The sequence below is a fragment of the Misgurnus anguillicaudatus genome, chromosome 13 (genome assembly GCF_027580225.2).
Source record: "Misgurnus anguillicaudatus chromosome 13, ASM2758022v2, whole genome shotgun sequence".
Taxonomy (NCBI): Eukaryota; Metazoa; Chordata; class Actinopteri; order Cypriniformes; family Cobitidae; genus Misgurnus; species Misgurnus anguillicaudatus.
Genome location: NC_073349.2, coordinates 19,619,120 through 19,639,413, shown reverse-complemented (window position 1 = coordinate 19,639,413; position 20,294 = coordinate 19,619,120). Strand labels below are relative to the sequence as shown.

Genomic DNA, 20,294 nt, shown 5'->3' with positions numbered 1-20,294 from the left:
CCTACTGTGGAAGTAAATGGGGTCCACAAATGATTTGGATACAAACATTTCTCAAAATATCTTCATTTGTGTTGATCAGAACAAAGAAATTTATACAGGTTTGTATCAACGAGTAAATAATGACAGAATTTTTGGGTGAACTATCCCTTTAACAGACCCTTAAAATGCAGCAAGGTCCTAAATTTGTTAAATTGTTATTTTTTGCCATGTTTTTGATGTGTTGATCCCACATGTAATGTCCCACACAGATGCCCACCCGGGTATTCAGGTCTGTCCTGTGAGACCTGCTCCCCTGGTTTCGAGCGTGTACCTGGATTATTCCTGGGAAGTTGTGCCGGCTGTAGCTGCAATGGTCACGCCAGTGCCTGTGACCCTATCAGTGGTCACTGCCTGGTACGTACAGAGATTTATAAACTTTACTGATGTTTTAATGCTCCCTTAGATGTAAGAATACCATATGCCACAATCTTAATATAAAATGTCGTGTGACAGAGTTGTCAGCACAACACAGAAGGACCGCAGTGTAACAAATGCAAGTCTGGTTACTTTGGGGACCCAAGTCAGGGCCGATACGATGACTGTAAACCCTGTCCTTGCCCGTACACGGAGACATCTCGCCGGTAAGAGACTAACCAGACACGTAGACATGGTGTGACTTTTTTGAAACGCCTCTCGCAGGAAGTCAGTGCAAAAGGTTGCAGGGTCTTAAAATAAACAGGCTTTTCAAATGTTTTATTAAATACAAACACATATTTTATACCGTATTTAAGATTTACATAAAAAATACTGCATATAACACATTTTCCTCACTGTCTTCAAGATGTATTCATACTGTATAAGCCTAAGATGTGACCTTAAAACAGACTTTTACTATACGGAAGTAGAGTTGCAAAGCTTGGGAATTTTGGAAATATTCCAGTTTGGAAACATAAGGAATTAAAGGAAATAATTTGTAAATTTTAGGTAATTTATACAGGCCCTATCACATATTGGGGTGGTTTCCCGGACAGGGATTATCTTAAACCAGGACTAGGCCTTAGTTTAATTATGAAATATAACTAGTTTAAACAAACATGCCTTACTAAAAACATTACTGGTGTGTATTTTGAGACAAAAAAAGAGCACTGATGTATTTTAAGATATGTCAGTGCAAGTTGTTTTCAGTTTGGACAGCGCTTAAATTTATTTTAGTCTAGGACTAGTCTAATCCCTGTCCGGGAAACCGTCCTGTAATCATCCATGTGCAACAATTCCAATATATACCCATGTAATTAAGTTGAAAGTTTCGGAAATTCCCAGAATTTTTTAACCTTATAATTGGAATGGCCACCCAGGCATTATGAACAACACCCCAAGATAAATACTGGTAAAATATTAAACTGGTCTGTTGATGTATTTAAAGGTTTTCAGATAGTTGCTTTCTGGACCATGACAACAGAGCGACGTGTGACGCCTGCAGAACTGGTTACACTGGGCGACGGTGTGAGAAGTGAGGAAACCAAACTCTTAAAATAAATTTATACCGTATTTTTCGGTCTATAAGCCGCGTTTTTTTTTCATAACTTGGCTGGTGCTGCGTCTTACAGTCAGGTGCGCCTTGTAAGTCAGTACGAATTATTTTTGACATTTATGGGGCAAAAGACAACATTACCGTCTACAGCCGCGAGAGTCCGCCATATGCTGCTTCTGTATTTATGTAATTCATCTTCACGCTAGTCAGCTTGTTCGGTTAATTTAGCCTATTCAACCTTCCAGGTAAGTTCTGTATGCTATGGTTTATCGTTGAAATAACTGATAATATATTACTTTAACGTACAGACATCTATTCAGCCTGCTGTTCCGTCTGCTATTGTTTAGTTGAATAACTTGCCTTTCCAGATTAAATGTCTGTTCTTCGGCTTGGATTTTGTGAAATAATTTTCTAAATAAACGCAACGTATAGTCCACTGCGACTTAAATATGTTAGTTCGTCTTAATTACGCATTTTTGAATGATGCGGCTTATACTCGGCTGCGGCTTATAGTCCGGAAAGTACGGTATGCAGTTCTTTGTTAGATGCAGTATATAGAGAAATATGTCATCATAATGTTTTCTTTTATAGATGTGCTCCAGGATATCAAGGCAACCCTCTTGAGCCCAACGGCAAATGTGTCCCTGTATCTACCAGTGAGCCTTTTCTCTTTATTTGTATAGGATTTTGTGGTACAAAAGTTATGCTGTTAAGATTTATATATTTGGCTGTTTTTTTCTTGTAATTTCTAGACCATTTAAGGTCAATGGTTAACGTTATATCCTGAAATGCCAGGATGTTCAAAGCATTCCAGGTGTGTTTGTGAAGCATATGGTGTTTCTGCCCCTGTTTAGTCATTACAAAGTGTGATAACAGAGGAACCATCAATCCAATCAGCAGACCATGTTATTGCAAGGTATTACATTTTACTACTGTTTCTGTGATGTCTAAACACTTCTTGATCTTTGTTGATGTTTAAACACTTCTTGATCTTCTGTGCTCCAGGGCAATGTGGTCGGAGGTCTGTGTGACGAATGCAAGATCGGTGCCTTTCATCTGTCGGCTGATAATCCTGAAGGCTGTTTGCCGTGCTTCTGTATGGGAGTCACTAAACAGTGTGCCAGTTCTACATGGAGTAGAGATCAGGTAACATAAGGGTGAATTTATTGAAGCCCACTGTGCATGATGTTGCAGTGATGTCAAAGACTAAAGTGTGCGTCAGTGCACCACACCCCAAATTGTTTGTGAATTGTGCTGTTCGTATAAAAGCAATCCGATTTCAGTTGCATATAATCATTTGTGTGTTGATATGTTCCCTTCACAGTTCTTAATGCATTACTCATAGGTGCAGTAGCTCTCTTTTTCACTGTTTGTTTGCATATTGGTTCACATGAAGGTACGAGGTGGTGTCAATGGGCAACTCTTCACCCTTTCTAATGCTGCCAACACCAGGACCATCTCTGAGGGCATCGTTCAGAGAGCCAGCACTGAAGTTGTATACAGATCCTTCTCCAGAATTCCCAATGACATCTACTACTGGGTCCTGCCTGAGAACTTCAGAGGGGACAAGGTAAGAGCATCACATACATTGATAAATGAGCTAAAATGTCCAAAAAAAGACTGGATGTATGGGTGTACTGTTGTTTTTCTTGCGCGAAGGTTACAGCATATGGAGGAGAGCTGCAGTACAGGCTGCGTTATGAGCTGCAACCGCGCTCGCTGGTTATTGACGGACAACCAGATGTGGTTCTCCAAGGCAACGGCATCTTCCTGGAGCATTACTCTCAGACCAAACCACTTCCAAGAGTCTCTACCCCCATCACTGTGTCTTTCAGAGAGGTCTGTGGCATTTTAGTTTTTTGATGTTGAAGAAAGATAAAATTTGGATATATGCTTGTGTATTTATAGTTAACCAGGAACAATATGAAGTATAGTTTAAAAATAATAAATAAATAATAAATATTATTTAATTGTTATGTAAATTTAATTCCAACTTAATATAAAGGATATATAAATAAATACACGCAATAAAACTATATAACATAATATAAAAATGAATGTATAATATAAAAAAGTATGTATAATATTCTACATGGGGTGTTGTTCTAGATGGATAGATTAATGGATAGATGAGTAGATGGATACAAACAGACAGAAAGAAAAATGACGAGTAAACAAATGCGAGAGTGAACAAATGAGAAGAGAACAAACTAATGAGTAAGAGAATGCACAAACAAATGATAGAATGAATGAATGAAAGAAAAAACAACGAAGGAGAGAACAAATGAAAAAACGAACGAGAGAATGAACGAAAGTAAACGTTGAGAGTGAACGAGAAAATAAACTAATGAATGAGAGAACGAACGAACAAATGAATGAGAGAATGAAGGAAAGTAAACAAACAAATGAGAGAACAAACGAAACCGAGAATGAACGAGTGAGTGAGAGAACGAACAAATAAAAAGAACGAACCATCGAATGAGAGAACGAGAGATCAAACTAATGAATGAGGGAATTTACTAACAAATGAGAAAATGAATGAAAGAATGAACCAACGAATAAGAGAATGAATGAAAGAAAGTAAACAAACAAATGAGAAAATGAGAGAACAAACAAAGGCGAGAATTAACAAATAAGTGAGAGAATGTACAAACAAATGAGAGAACGAACGAATGAAAGAATAAACCAACGAATGAGAGAACAAACGAATGAGAGAATGAACGAAAGAAAGTAAACGAATGAGAAAATAAGAGAACAAAAAAGCGAGAACAAACGAATGAGTGAAAGAACGAACCAACGAATGAGAGAACGAATAAATAAATGAACGACAGAACAAACTAACGAATGAGAGAACATACTAAGAAATGAGAAAGCGAACGAATGAAAGAACAAACCAACGAATGAGGGAACGAACGAACAAACAAATGAGAAAATGAACGAAAGAAAGTAAACAAACGAATGAGAAAACAAGAGAACAAACAAGTGAAAGCGAGAATAAACGAATGAGTGACAGAACGTACGAACAAATGAGAGAATGAAATAACGAACCAACAAATGAAATAACGAATGAGAGAATGAAAGTAAACAAACAAATGAGAAAACAAGAGAATGAACAAACTAAAGCGAGAACGAACGAATGAGTGAGAGAACGTACAAAAAAATGAGAGAACGAAGGAATGAACGAACGAACCAACTATTGAGAGAACGAATAAACAAACTAACGAGAGAACGAACTAATGAATTAGAGAACGAACAAACAAATGAGAAAACGAACCAACGAATGAGAGAATGAACAAAAGAAAGTCAACAAATGAATGAGAAAACGAGAAACTGAACAATTGAAAGGGAGAACGAACGAGAGAACAAAAAACGAATAAGAGAATGAACGAACAAGCGAATGAAAGAACAAGAGAATAAACGAATGAAAAGAGACACAAAGAGAGACTAAACGAACAAGAGAATGAACTAGAGCAGTGGTTTTCAAACTGGGGGCCGCGAGATGGTGCCGGGGGGCCCCAGTTTTATGACATTTTATGAAATACATTAATTTATCATGAATTCTGTGTAATTAAACCTAAAAAAATAAGGCTGCTAACCAAAATCACTACTTTTTTGTATAATTTAATGTTTTTTTTATTAATATGTTGAGTTTTAGAACAGTTTTTTGTCACAAATTTTCTTTGGGGGACCGCGAAGGAATGCACCTTACACAAGGGGGGCCGTACGCTGAAAAAGTTTGGGAACCACTGAACTAGAGAACAAATGAACGAACGAACAAGAGAACGTACGAACGAGAGAATGGGAGAATGAACGAGAAAATGTTAAAAGAACGAGAGAATGAAAGAGAAAGAAAAAGTGTTTGTGGTTGACTGATTGTATTTAATCCCACAGTCTGCATGGAGAAGGTCTGATGGACAGCCTTGCACTCGAGAGCACCTGCTGATGGCTCTGGCTGATATCACTGTCTTCATGATCAGAGCCACTTATGCAGACAACATGGCTGAGAGCAGGTAATCGTGCTTTCATTTATTACACCCTTTATATAACCTTTCTCCTTATATTGCATTATCCTAACATACTTCTGTTTAACTATAATAATTTTAGTAAATAGGATATTGAAGTATGACCTGAATCTCTCTTGTCTAGCATCTCCGATATTCAGATGGACGTTGCAGTACCTCACTCCACAGGAAGTGAGAGAGCACTGGAAGTGGAGGAGTGCGCCTGCCCTCAGGGTTATACAGGACCGTCCTGCCAGGTACATTATATAAAATACAAACCAAAACTCTTTTTTTGTGATTTACTGATTTCTAAATAAAATCATGTAAAGATATATTTAATATTGACAGAGTAAGGCCTTGTCAGAGATTAAAATCTATGTAAAATCAATGAGTGACATCAAATTATGAAACCTCAAACCTTCCCACAGCAGTGAAAACTGTTATAGCAACAAAAGATGTGACATTAATTGCTACTATAAATGGCACATAGGTGTGATATTTGAGTGTCCACTTATTTTTGGCTATGTATTGTAAAACTATCAGTCTTTATGAACCCGATGTCAGAGCCTCTAATTATCAGCATTTAGGACTGAATTATTAACCATTAAGTTTTAAACAGCCCTTGGTTTTCTCTTAATGGGAGTTCCTGGCAACTTACTGACATTTTTTTTGCTCCATAATTCAAGTCTTCATATTTGTTTTAAAGCCAAAAGTTGCACAGTGTCAGAGTAGACACACCTTCTGTATAAACCCAGTCACCTCTGACTCACCCATTGTTTGCAGGACTGTGATGTCGGCTATACCCGCACACCTGGGCTTTATCTTGGCACCTGTGAGAAATGTGAATGTTATGGACATGCTAGCGGCTGTGACTCAGAGACTGGAGATTGTCTCGTAAGTGACCCCTTTCCATTACGGTTGCTGTGGTTTCTGTGTTATGGAAGTTTTCGTCCTTGCTGTAGAGGTTTACTTTAGCAGTGTGAGTCTGTGCAGGCTAGTTGTGTTGTTATAGCTGTTCCCAAATGATTTGTTTAGGACTTCTGGAGTGCTTCATCATTTTGTATATTTTATTTTAGGGTTGCCAGCACAACACTGCTGGGCGTAATTGTGAAAATTGCCTGGCTGGTTTTTACGGAAATCCTAAGAGTGGTGATCCACAGGCGTGTAGCCCTTGCCTTTGTCTGGGACCCACCAATACCCAGTGAGTTTTTCCTTGCTGCTTACTGCAACTAATACATTTTGTTGATGCACTATATATTTAATCATTTTACTTTTTTTGTGATTTGTTTATTGCATTGTAAAGCTGCTTTGAAACAGTGCAGGATTTGTTTTTTATAAATGCATTTGAATTTAATTTGAATTAATATACAGAGGTATTCCTTAAAGGTGCAATCCATAACTTTTGCCCCTGTATCGCTATTGCGGTTTGAAACTGAAGATTTACATACACAGGTTACATAGTTTTCTTTACGTGTGTTGAAGTCAGATGACTTCAGACCGATATCTCTTTTTATACCAGATTATAAAATCTTTTTTTTTTTTTTACAAAAAACTTCATCATTCTTCACCTGTTTTTCCAAATATATAAGACTTTTCCTTTACAAAACACAAAAGGAAAAGTATTGTATGGGAGAAGAGGTCCAATAAAGTTCTGTAAATGGTACAAAAATGTTACCCTTTTTTTTGTATCACAAATGTACGAACATTAAATGCGTTTTGGGAATGATGAAACATTATGTTTGTGTGAGCTATCTCTTTAAATCATATGTCATAATCATATGGCAAAGCTTTTAGTTATTAATTCTAGCTTATCTTTGCCCTTCACAGAAGAAGTTGCTTTTTGGACTCCGATGGACAGCCCACATGTGAATGTCCAGCTGGGTATACTGGAAGACGCTGTGAAAGGTAAGCGTGTCTTCTGATTTGATCTATTAAAAAGGGCAAACTTGCCATATAGTAAAGATGCTGGGCTTGCCAAAGTGGTGATATAGGTGATCGGCATCTGCTCTCTTCTAATGCTAGAAAGCATGTGTCTGCATTTGTGTTTTTTCAACCATTTGTGATTAAATGGTCTTTGCCAGGTGGTATGGGAGACGCAAATCTTGAATCATTGCCGCCCATACCAATTTGTCAATGTCTGTCCAATGTGTCTTTTTAGGAGTGTTTTCACTTATAAATAGAGCTGTGTGATTTGTAAAATAAAGGTTTTACTTCTAGTGATCTTTACTGTGAGAGTAAAGTTCGGGAATTGATTCTTCTTACTATCAGCAAGGGTGTTGAATTAATAGGAATTGCATAACGTCACTTGTATTTGGAGCTGCATTGCTTGTATTGCTTCAGTGCTTGTTTGTAAGGCCCTTGGTACATTTAAGCAACTTTCTTTTACTTGGCTGCGTAGTCATTTGCGCGTTTCTAGGATTGTTTATGCCCACAATACTGAGGCATAAACAAGTTGGTGACTGAATGTGGTAAATGATTGCGGATTGCGGATTCACGTCCCTTGCTCAGAGCGCAAACGCTTTTGGGTTTTCTGGGTCAACAAAAATAAGTTGCTTTTTTTGATAATGGTAACGGCAAGTCCTGTTCCAAATGGCTCCTAGTTTCTCGGACTGCGGAGACTTCTACCTTGAAGGTTCGAAACGTTACCTTCCCCCTACATGTGATGATGCTTTCTACCTTAACCCTGGAAAAAAGGGAGTGATGGATGTAACCGACAAAGACGTTGAAGAACACCATGACAATAACTTAACAGCCACTACACATTCAAGACCTGAAAGAACTACAAGATCTTTGTCAACAACTGTACGTAGCTTGAACTATCGCAGACCCCAGCGCTACACGCAGAGTCCCGAAGCCCAACAGCGGAGCTTCCAACAGCTCGTGAGGACGAACACGAATCGGTTTAACCAGCGCCTGAGCATGCTTGAGGGAAATACGCTGGACATGAAGGAGAGCCTTGAGAAGATGAAAAGGCAGCACAGTCACTTTAGCTCTCAGCTAAAGACACTTGTTAGAGTTTTGTCTCCACCTAACAGGACAGACAGAGTCAATGAGCTAACCAAAAAATACACCAATATTGAAGTAAGACAAAGTCAGCTAGAGCGTAAACTTGAGATATTAATAGATGGTTTTACTGCACTAGCTCAAGAGATCGACAAAGTAAAACGTGCCCGTCCAACACCGTATCACAAAGTTCCTGGGACTACTGCCACCCTCATCCCCTTATTGACTACGACTTGGATGAATAGGACATCTACCTGGAGACCTCAGAGGAAGGTGGTAGTCCCCAAAACCATACCTGCTCCTCGTACTGTTTCCACAAACAAGAAAGAAAAGTCCTCAACAAAACAGATCCAGCCAATACAAGAAATCAAATCGAGGCAAAAAGACAATGAAACTCATTTTACTCTAAAGGCAGATCGTGGACAATATAACAAATCTCTTAAAAGGGCGACAGTTCCCAACTCTTTCATCAATGTTACGTCTGACTCTCGCTCGAATGGAAGTCTTACAACCTCAGTCGGTTTCAATAAAACACACCACAGTCAACGGAAAGGAAAGACAACATCATCTAGAGTTCCTCTTGTGTCACAAAATAAACCAAATGTATTGCCTGTAAAGCACAGCAATAACAGTGTAAGAGAAAATGGAACATCTATAGAGTCAAAGAAATCTGTCAATGTGACGAAGAATCAGCCGCTCACAAGGCTGCAAGGAAAAGACAAATCTACAGCTAAATTTCAGATTCCTCCTCCAGCTCATACAAAGATCATTCAAATGAAAGAATCACTGAACTCTTCGAAGTCATCCAGCAAACCCCAACAACGTATTTCTCCCAAAAAATCACACAAACCTAAAATAATGCCTTCCAAACAAAACACAAAAATACTGGCAACCAGGAAGCCCTCTCACGTTGTTCAAACAAAGAAAAAACATAACAATCTTAGACAGTCGAGAACCAACCAGTTAAACCTAACTTCTAATGAAGATAGAGGAACCGCTAGAGGAACCTCAGCCAGCCAACTTGAGAAAGAGTTCTACACGACTGCTTCTAGTAAACCTACTAACAAAATAAATGTACGGCCACCTAAACACAAAGGAAAAATAACCACTCCAAGAAAATCACCTCAGAAGAAGACCTCAAATTCATTTAATATTTTAGACATTTTGATGCAAAACAAGAAAGGCATTAAACAAGATGGAAACTTTCATATTGTTCTTGGAAGGCTGGCCATTCCTATCAAAATCCTTCCAGATTACTAGATATATATGGATTATATGGATATTGTAGCAGTTTACATTACATGGCTTGCCATTCAAAATCATTCAGGATTTCTTGATATTATGTATTGCACAGCACATAATATATAGTACTGACTGTTTACATTTACATTAGACTTAAGTTTCCTCTAAATCCACATGAGAGTAATGCAAAACTCAACTGTTGTTTTTTGTGCATTGTTTAGATTTTTAGTTGAATACATAATTAAAATATGTGCAAAAATAATATTTATAGTATAAATAAACATATCATTATTTTCACTGTAAACATTGAAAGTTGGATTATCTTAAAAAAATACAGATTTTTTTAATTTAAAATTTTCCTGTTACATAAAAAAGTAAGTTGAAAAAGCTTATATTTTTAGGTGTTACCAATTGAAATTTCACCTTAAATTTTTCATTTAAATTCAGAAAAATCTAAGTTAGAAAAATGTAAATGTTAATAATTTTTTTAAGTAGATCTAACTTTTACTTTTTACAGTGTACCTCTTGTTAAAAATCATTCTGTATCAAGCTGATTTAATTAACCTACAGTATTCATTCTTAATAGAGTTTTGTTGTTTTATGCCATTGTCAGTCATGTTGTGTATAATTTATGTAATTTGTATATATTTTATAATGGTGCTAAAGTTCTTTATTGTGTGTGTTCATTTTCATTCATCCATGTTATCTGCTTATAATCTTATTGGCTTGTCAAGGATTTTTTTTTTATCTTTTTCTGACTCCGAAATGTGCTAAATTGTGATCTGGATAGATTATTTAAAAAAGAAAGAGAAAAGGTTACTGTCATTGATATTATAGCCATATGATTTGTCTTGGACTACTTTATCTTGGAGCATCCAGTTATCAGGTAAGAGTTTCCTCAGCTTCCACATGCTTTGAGATAATTGGGCATGGGTCACATTCTGGTTGTTTTGGTGCTTTTTCTTTTTTTGGAATTAAATTCTTCTTTCTTCATTAAATAAGCTTTCTAAGAAATACTTAATATCTTTTAAATGCTGAGAGAATTTTTGGCTGTAATTTATACAGCTCCTAAATTTGGAAGCATGTGAAGTTATTATGCTTTGAAATAGTTGTCTATTTGTCTTTACTGTAACTAAAAGCAGTGTTTTACTCTGTTTTGTTGTGTTTGTTTTTTGGTTACTTGGTGAAAATTGCATGCAGATGGGTTGTTTGTGTTTAGCAAGGCAACGCTAAGCAGCCAATAGTGTCCGACAGTATATACTTTATATTGCCTTTGGGTGAATAATGTGGTGTTTGTAAACCAAGTATCTCTAATGTCTGTATTTAATTCATATTTTCTTGTCTAAAGAATGTTAAGGCACTTGGATATGCATTAATCATATTCTGTAAGGGTATTGCTCACAGACATGCTGTAATCTTTATGGCAGGCCCCATCATGTCCCTCTAAACTCTATTTTAAAGTTTTAATAAGATGTCTGTTTTTCTTTAGATGTGCTTCTGGATACATTGGCAGTCCTCAGCTTGGACAAAGATGCACTCTGAACAATAATAATGGTGGTAAGACTGACAAAATAATGTAACCTAACAAACATTCTTATATTAAACATTGAGCTCGTTTACATGAACACCAATAATGCGATTATAATGGGATTTTGTCAATCCTGCGATTATACTTTACCTAAATAATGCGATTAAGCTCATAATCGCAGTAAGTATAATCGCATTAAAAGAGGTGGCGTACGCCGTTTATAATCGCAGTATGCGTCCATGTAAACGCTGTAATCGCATTTATACCGCAAGTTTTACGTGAACTCTGCCAACACGACTCGCTGTCAGCAGTCTGTCTTCATTCAGAAATAGCTCAAATAACACGACATCAGTGTATTAAACCATTTAGGGACATTATAACAATAATTATAATGATAAATATATTAGTGACCACATCATAATGATAACTTCATGCTAATTCGCTCAACCAGTGCGGCATTACCTAATATTGGATATTTCTTGAAATAAAAACTTTTTTGCAATTGTTTACATGTCACTGAATATGCTGTTCTTGTTGCATTTACACAGCGGGAAACCAGCAGATATCCTCAACTCGCTGCGTTTTGCGTAACTAAACAATGAATGTAGTAGTTTGTGTAATAATATCTTACCTTTTGGCGTGGTCAGTGTGGTAGAAAAATTTTACAGCAACTGCATCAGCTCTGGATACTTCAGGTAATTTTATGTTATAGACTTCAGCAACGAATGAGCTTTCTACTGCATTTTAAGTGCGCGTGCACTTCAAGTTCAAATAGATTTGATTGGCTGTCAATGGTTTATCGTTCATCATGTGCCAAAATCGCTATCGTTATAGTTGTTGTGTGAATTCTGCTATTATCTTTAATATAAAACGATTTTTAAAACTATATTTTTATATCGTTTTAATGTGAACGCCCTTTACAGGCACTGTCATATTTATTTATATCTTCATCACGGCACCGGATAATGAAATACATCTATAACAACGTGTTTGTCATTTAACGTAACGAAATTAAAACAGTGGACCATATATGTGAGTTCATCATTTGTGCTCTGCATTGGGCTACGTGTGAATACTCCGAAAATAAAAACTGCATGTAAACCGGAGTGAACAGGTTAGCTCCAGTCATGTAAACATCTTACTGCAATTAAGACCTTACTCGCATTATTGGAAATAATCGCATTATTGGTGTGCATGTAAACGAGCTGACTGAAGTTAAAATATGAATAAAAGTGCGAATTACCTACATTACAAAAGATTATTTGTTTTGCTTCATGATTATGCCTTTAACCAATTTGTTTTATTTTTAATGTGTATAAAAATGTTTTAATAGATTGCTACCGCTGTGACCAGAGTGGTAGTGAGGGGTGTAGTTCAAACGGAGTCTGTCGCTGCAAGGCAAGTGAAGATTTTTTTAATGAATTCTACTTTTGGGTGAAATTTGTTACTTGCTTTATAACATGTTTAAAATCCTTATTGTCTGTACTCAGATGAATGTTGAAGGGTCAACGTGTTCCACCTGCAAACAAGGAACCTTCTACCTCAGTCCTTCCAACAAAGATGGCTGCCTGTCCTGCTTCTGCATGGGTGTCACGCAGCAGTGCTCCAGCTCCAATCACTATAGAGATGTGGTACGGCCTCCTAGGTTTCAGATTTGTAATACTTTTCCCAATGATTTTCCAGCATTAGCTTTCTGTAAATTTTTGTCATTTTCCTTTAGATTTCCACCACGTTCGCACCAGGAAACTACCAAGGATTTGCGCTTGTAAATCGCCAGCGTACCAACCGTATTGACACTGGCTTCTCTGTAGAGCTGTCCACAGAGGGAACACAGCTGTCCTACACAAACTTCAACTACCTTGGACATGAGCCCCACTACTGGCAGTTACCCAACACCTTTCAGGGAGATAAGGTAGAGTTTGACAGGGTTATATACTTTATACTTAAGCCTCCACGTCTGTTTGACTACATTTTATTGTGAAGTATCTTCCTTTCTGCTCTTTGCAAAGTTACTTTGCAACTTTATTTTTTCTACAAATAAACCCTCCTGGAACTTCCTTCTTAAAATGTACTTAAAGGGGCTTTCCACAGATTAATTTCCAAGTGTACTCGGAGACAATGTAGGTTTGAAGTGAATATTGTTTTTAGGGGGAGATTAAGTTTACTCAGGTTGCTTTATCTGTGATTTCTTTCGGATGCACTGAATTTTATGTGTTTACTCAATTGTTTTTTTTAGAAAGCTCGCTCTGCTCGGACTAAACGAGCACAGAAGGTAATGCATGATACTGCGCATGCAGCTTCTGCTGTTATTGGAGGAGTGTTTGTCCAATGGATTGATTTTGGTTTACTTGTCATTTTTGGCATATAGTTGGCTTGATAATGGATTGCACGCTTGTCTTTAACATTTAAGACAGATTGTTTAATATTTTTGTTGCGTTGAAGTGGGATTTCTTGGTGGTGCACGTTTAACTTTTTAAAGCTTATGTGGAGTTCCTTATTAGAGAATTTTGCTTGACGATGTTAAACATCATCTGTTTAAATGTTTTTATTCATCTGCTTTTTATAGTAGTGCAGCTTCAAATTATAATTGTTTTGTCATTCACATAGATTTAAGCAGGTGGTGTGATACAGTGGTAATTGCATTAAAGGGGACATTACACAAAACTTTTTTTTAAATGTCAAAAAATCTCCACATGTACATATGTGAAGTTTTAGCTCTAAATACCGCACAGATAATTTATTATATAAAATTGCCACTTTGTAGGTGTGAGCAAAAATGTGCCGGTTTGGGTGTGTCCTTAAAAATGCAAATGAGTTGATCTCTGCACTAACTAGCAGTGCTGTGGTTGGATAGTGCAGATTAAGGGGCGATATTATCCCCTTCTGACATCACAAGGGGAGCCAAATTTCAATGATCTATTTTTTTTCATGCTTGCAGAGAATGGTTCACCAAAACTAAGTTACTGGGTTGATCTTTTACATTTTCTAGGTTGATAGAAGCACTGGGGACCCAATTACAGCACTTAAACATGGAAAAAGTCTGATTTTCATGATATGTCCCCTTTAAGTTTTTAGTCTTATAGTTCACTGGAATACAAGCAATGCAAGTCGTGAAGAGATCAAAGAAGAGGAATTTGTTTTTGTAGTTAAGTTGTTTTTAGTTTAACTTTTACATCAAGATTACAGACTTTGCTTCATTCACAAAACTAGAAAGACTCTTCGTGGATAGAGGAACAGCAGAAAAAGGACGCCACCATTTGGCACTTAATGAGCAGTATGGGTAAAAACACCTCAAGGTCCAAAAGAGCCATTGCGGTATTGCTATAGTTTTACTTTTACCTATAGTTTTCACCACTGACTTGTAGTAAATCTATAACAGTGATATCACTCTAACAGTGTGGTACCATATCACATAACTAATAGATGTTTCCATAGAAACAAAATATCTAAAAAAATTAATCCTTAAACACAAAATATCTTTAATCTAATTAACCAACTGCTAGAGACTCATTAGTTTAAACCAACATGATTGTCATTGACTTTCCAAGCTGGTTTATGCAAGTTAATGCTGGTAAAAGCAATGCTGATCACTGGTAAAGCTGGTCAACCATGAACACATATTGATTTAAAGCAGAGATTTTCAATCTTGGTACACCCAGGAGTCCCCAGAAGGTTCCAAGCAGTCCCCCAAAAATTTGAAGACAATAAAGACAAAGACAAAATTGTTTAAAGTATACGTGTATTCTTTAGAAAAGGGGTCCCTCATTAAAGGCTCATCATACACTCACCTAAAGGATTATTAGGAACACCTGTTCAATGTCTTCAATCAACCAATCACATGGCAGTTGCTTCAGTCCATTTAGGGGTGTGGTCCTGGTCAAGACAATCTCCTGAACACCAAACTGAATGTCAGAATGGGAAAGAAAGGTGATTTAAGCAATTTTGAGCATGGCATGGATGTTGGTGCCAGACGGGCCGGTCTAAGTATTTCACAATCTGCTCAGTTACTGGGATTTTCACACACAACCATTTCTAGGGTTTACAAAGAATGGTGTGAAAAGAAAAAAACATCCAGTATGCGGCAGTCCTGTGGGCGAAAATGCCTTGTTGATGCTAGAGGTCAGAGGAGAATGGACCGACAGATTCAAGCTGATAGAAGAGCAACTTTGACTGAAACAACCACTCATTACAACCGAGGTATGCAGCAAAGCATTTGTGAAGCCACAACACGCACAACCTTGAGGCAGATCGGCTACAACAGCAGAAGACCCCACCGGGTACCACTCATCTCCACTACAAATAGGAAAAAGAGGCTACAATTTGCACAAGCTCACCAAAATTGGACAGTTGAAGACTGGAAAAATGTTGCCTGGTCTCATAAGTCTCGATTTCTGTTGAGACATTCAGATGGTAGAGTCAGAATTTGGCGTAAACCGAATGAGAACTTGGATCCATCATTCCTTGTTACCACTGTGCAGGCTGGTGGTGGTGGTGTAATGGTGTGGCGGATGTTTTCTTGGCGCACTTTAGGCCCCTTAGTGCCAATTGGGCATCATTTAAATGCCACGGCCTACCTGAGCATTGTTTCTGACCATGTCCATCCCTTTAGGACCACCATGTACCATCCTCTGATGGCTACTTTCAGCAGGATAATGCACCATGTCACAAAGCTCGAATCATTTCAAATTGGTTTCTTGAACATGACAATGAGTTCACTGTACTAAAATGGCCCCCACAGTCACCAGATTGGGATGTGATGGAACGGGAGCTTCGTGCCCTGGATGTGCATCCCACAAAACTCCATCAACTGCAAGATGCTATCCTATCAATATGGGCCAACATTTCTAAAGCCACATAGAATTAAGGCAGTTTTGAAGGAGAAAGGGGGTCAAACACAGTATTCGTGTAGTGTTCCTAATAATCCTTTAGGTGGGTGTATGTGGGGGTCCCTGCCATGAAAAAGTTTGAAAACCACAAGATTAAATGTACTATGCGTTGACTGTTTGGGCCACCAGCATCACATGATCAGCATCCAAACCCTATGCTGCTAAAATAGCTGAATTGCCATAAGAATGAGCTGAGATCAGTTTATCTTTGACGTGTTCAACAAATATGTTTCCTGTTTATTAGTAACAGCTTGTAAAGTAGTGTTTGACCTGAGTGAACAACAACTTGTGGTGAGAGCATACGCTGTATCCTGACACCTGCAAACACTTCCTGCTCCAGCATGCATGCATTCAATCATGCATTGACTGCATATTACATGCCTGCCTTCGTCTCTCCTTTCTTATTTCACTCTGACCCTTTACATTTCCTCTCCATCCATTGTCTCATTCTCACTAGCACCCCGCTGACGAAGTACGCAAACTTGATGATGAAATCTGGTCCATCATCTCTAATTTCTCCAACGGGCAGTCGCCTTTCCTTTTCTCTTCATCCTCTAAAACATCCAGCTCTTCATATGGAACCCAGAGTTCCCTGCCTCGGTCAAGCGTGCATGCCACTTCCTTCCATTCTGGTTTAACTTCCTCTTTAACAGACTCTGAGTCCCTTTCAGCAGACTCGGTGCATTCCTATCAGCCTGACTCAACTGAGGTACTGTATGCTCTCACTGATGGCTCCTACTTGGGTTCACTAATTGACTTACAGTCGTAGCCTAGTAACACTGTCTTGTATTCGCATTAAGCTGTTTGATTATGGTGTGGTTGTTGGTCTTCCTGACAGGTGGATGATGGAAAAAACACAGTTGGTCCACTTAGAGGTCCTCGACCTGGCCCTAATAACAAGGTAGTGACTGCAGGCCAATGAATTCATGGGAAATTAACACCCATTTCGGGGAACACCAAGCTGAAGTTTAACGAAATCACAGTCTAGGTCAGGTTGAATGTTTATTGTAGGGTTTAATGTTTGACTTAGTTTGTAAAGACAATGGCTGCTTATCAGTAAGGGACTGGGAAAGTATGCAGAGTTTTGTTAAACAGGTTTTTTACTTACTATATAACTATTTATTAGGAATGCATTGATATATATCGGCCTATAATCGGTATCGGCAGATAAAAGCAATTTTGCCCAATATTGGACATCAGCAGATTGTTTAAAAAGATGATTCAAAACCAATGGCCGATTATTGTTTGCAACTATTGTTATCTATCGGTATCGATGGATGTTATTCTCAGTAATCGAATATCGGCACAGATATATTTTGTATTGGTATTTATTAGTAATATAGCAAACATCATGAATCATGAATCCTTATATATATGATGTAGGATAGCCAGAAATCAAATTTCTTGAATGATTTTTCTCTTGCTTTGCACTCCGCTGTGCTTATCTACTACTTTCTGTCTTTCCTTTCATTCATGCTATTTCCTTCTGCCTGTGCTCCAGTATGTTTTGGTCTACAATGGTTTCAGCTCGCACCTAGATGACGTGCTTTTCTGGCAGCTCCCTGAACAGTTCAAAGGGGATAAGGTAAACATATGGATGGGTTCAGGCCCGCCCACCACTGATCTCGAGGCCGTCTGCTCTGCATTAGACATGAATCATTACTAGTGAGATGGATGGGCAAGCCAAAACACGGCTTATTTGTCGAAACCAAGATGGTGTGGTTATCTATAGTCACATTTGCGCCTTGAGCGTTAATTGCAGTGAATTCCTAACAGGGGGAAGTGGTACTGTGGAATTATGGGTAGGGGGTGACATCTGACCTGTTCATTATGTTTATAGATGTTTTGTCAGCCATACTTCTTAATCCTAAATGATTATACTTTTAAGTGTTTTTGGTAGAATTAAAATGTATATTTACATTTTTGTTTTATTTAAAGTTGGTTAAAAATATAATTTTTTTAAATATTAGATACGTTGTGTGCATATTTAAAGTGGCTTAAGTGTCTTTTTTGGAATTTCTCTATATAACTAATTGACATTCCCGCTTTTACATTTTTGAATTTTTTGATTTATCAATAGGTTGGGACATACGGTGGAAAGCTAAAATATACAATCTCCTATGTGCCAGGAGTGCGAGGTTCACATGTAGATGATGTAGATGTGCAGATTACTGTAAGTATGACACTAGATGAGGTATCAAGTTTTCTCATCATATAAAAAAGGTCTGGAGCACCCGCATTGTTCTTTAACTTTACAGGGTAATGACATCACACTGGTGGCGCGTATACCATGGGCAAGACGTACGGGTTCCCGAGTGTCACATAATTTTGAGATTGTTTTCCGAGAGGTAGGTGCTTAGTTATTTATGCTTTATTTATGGTTTCAGAATGTTTTTGAGCACTAAAATCTTAAAATGTATAAATGTTTTCTGCTCTGTAGGAATATTGGCAGCGTCCTGATGGCATGCCTGCTACAAGAGAACACCTAATGATGTTGCTGGCCGATCTAGATGACATCTTGATCCGGGCCTCTTATGACACTGAGATGCGTTCATCCAGCATCTCGGGGGTTCGCATGGAAATTGCCGTGCCCCAGTACACAGGCCTGGCACGAGCGTTTGAGGTGGAGCAGTGCCAGTGTCCACCAGGTTACCACGGTCTGTCGTGCCAGGTAGGAACAGTGTGGTCAGATGCTTGCTTTTATGTTTGTAAAAAAAATTTATAACTCATGACGTGTTGATTTTAGGACTGTGCACCTGGATACACTCGCACAGGTGGGGGCTTGTACCTGGGCCACTGCGAGCCGTGCGAATGCAACGGCCACTCTGACTCCTGTCACCCAGAAACCGGCATCTGCACGGTATGAAGAGTCCTCAAATTGCAGTTTGTTTTATTTATAGACTACTTGTGGCCTGCAGACTTCTGACATGAATGTCACAAGTTTATAGTATTACAAGTAATTAGTATCACAATGACCAGTCTCGTTGGCAGGGGTTAGCGGGTGTTATTTCTTTAAGATGTGTAGACTCATGTGCACCACTAAATATGGTTCTGTATTGGTTTTTTTGATCCATAGAGCTGCCAACATAACACCAGAGGTGAACTCTGTGAACAATGTGCTGATGGTTTCTTTGGAGACGCCACTGCTGGAACTCCAGAGGACTGCCAGCCCTGTGCCTGCCCCGGCACGGACCCTGACAATCAGTTAGTCCTGATACACACACATACATTTTTGTACAAACAAACCATTTCAAATGTATGCTCATATAATATAAAGGAAGACAATTCTTGACATTTGATTTTAAAGTGAAGTTTATGTTTAGGTTCTCTCGTACCTGTGAGAGTCTGGGTAACGGAGGCTATCAGTGTACAGCCTGTCAGCATGGTTACACAGGCCAGTACTGTGAACGGTACGCTCAAACTTCCTGAAAGTTGTATATTAGACTGGTTTATACTCTATTGTCACCACAGTTGTTTATGGGACTTTGTTTTCTCTTTAAAGCTGTGCTCCTGGCTATGAGGGAAATCCACTAGAAAGAAGGCCATGCCGAATTGGTAACTATTCATTTACTACTTTATCAAATATAGTCCATAGTTGTGTCCCAGTTCAAAGGCTGCAACCTTCTAAGGACGCAACCTCAGAAGGCAAGCACTCGGTCTTTGAAGGTGGCAGCCTCCGAAGTCCATGAAGAGAACTGAAATGAGATGTTCTAGCCTTCAGAGGACCCATAATTTGTAAACCTGCTGTAGGCTTCGACTACGCCTGTCAGCTGGACAACAGCGGAGACGTTTCTGACTTATTAAAATAAATATGGATTTATTTTAGAAAATATGACGAATTGGGACGGCCTTACTAGAATCAAGTCGCGCTGCTGTAATGCAGCAGTGGGTTTACACCAGACGCAAGTTCAACGATTTGCGCGAGTAGATTACATACAAAGTCAATGCAAAGGAACGGTCATTCGCGTCCTCACGTGGAGCGATGCGAATGACACGATATGGGCGGCACGTTTACCGTGAAAACACGCGCTATTTGCCTCAAACGCGTCTTCGCCCAATTTGAAAATATTGAACTCGAACGATAAATTCGCATTACACAAAGTTAAATCCCACGAGTAATCTAG

The 20,294-nt window shown here is 38.3% G+C and overlaps 1 protein-coding gene across 1 annotated transcript in view; it reads left to right on the top strand.

Moving 5' to 3' along the window:
- hspg2 (heparan sulfate proteoglycan 2) overlaps positions 1-20,294 on the top strand; it is a 130,961-nt gene that overhangs the window by 66,305 nt on the left and 44,362 nt on the right. The window contains exons 18-46 of the mRNA XM_073875297.1: positions 249-393; positions 493-620; positions 1,403-1,489; positions 2,102-2,166; positions 2,365-2,426; positions 2,516-2,656; positions 2,907-3,080; positions 3,170-3,349; positions 5,402-5,520; positions 5,657-5,768; positions 6,295-6,405; positions 6,588-6,712; positions 7,339-7,416; positions 11,246-11,313; positions 12,618-12,682; positions 12,775-12,915; positions 13,005-13,196; positions 13,521-13,556; positions 14,495-14,599; positions 16,628-16,879; positions 17,009-17,071; positions 17,672-17,755; positions 18,251-18,343; positions 18,429-18,518; positions 18,611-18,841; positions 18,917-19,030; positions 19,247-19,374; positions 19,494-19,580; positions 19,673-19,725. Coding sequence (XP_073731398.1) covers positions 249-393; positions 493-620; positions 1,403-1,489; positions 2,102-2,166; positions 2,365-2,426; positions 2,516-2,656; positions 2,907-3,080; positions 3,170-3,349; positions 5,402-5,520; positions 5,657-5,768; positions 6,295-6,405; positions 6,588-6,712; positions 7,339-7,416; positions 11,246-11,313; positions 12,618-12,682; positions 12,775-12,915; positions 13,005-13,196; positions 13,521-13,556; positions 14,495-14,599; positions 16,628-16,879; positions 17,009-17,071; positions 17,672-17,755; positions 18,251-18,343; positions 18,429-18,518; positions 18,611-18,841; positions 18,917-19,030; positions 19,247-19,374; positions 19,494-19,580; positions 19,673-19,725 — 3,329 coding nt within the window. The remainder of the gene's footprint in view (positions 1-248; positions 394-492; positions 621-1,402; positions 1,490-2,101; positions 2,167-2,364; positions 2,427-2,515; positions 2,657-2,906; positions 3,081-3,169; positions 3,350-5,401; positions 5,521-5,656; positions 5,769-6,294; positions 6,406-6,587; positions 6,713-7,338; positions 7,417-11,245; positions 11,314-12,617; positions 12,683-12,774; positions 12,916-13,004; positions 13,197-13,520; positions 13,557-14,494; positions 14,600-16,627; positions 16,880-17,008; positions 17,072-17,671; positions 17,756-18,250; positions 18,344-18,428; positions 18,519-18,610; positions 18,842-18,916; positions 19,031-19,246; positions 19,375-19,493; positions 19,581-19,672; positions 19,726-20,294) is intronic.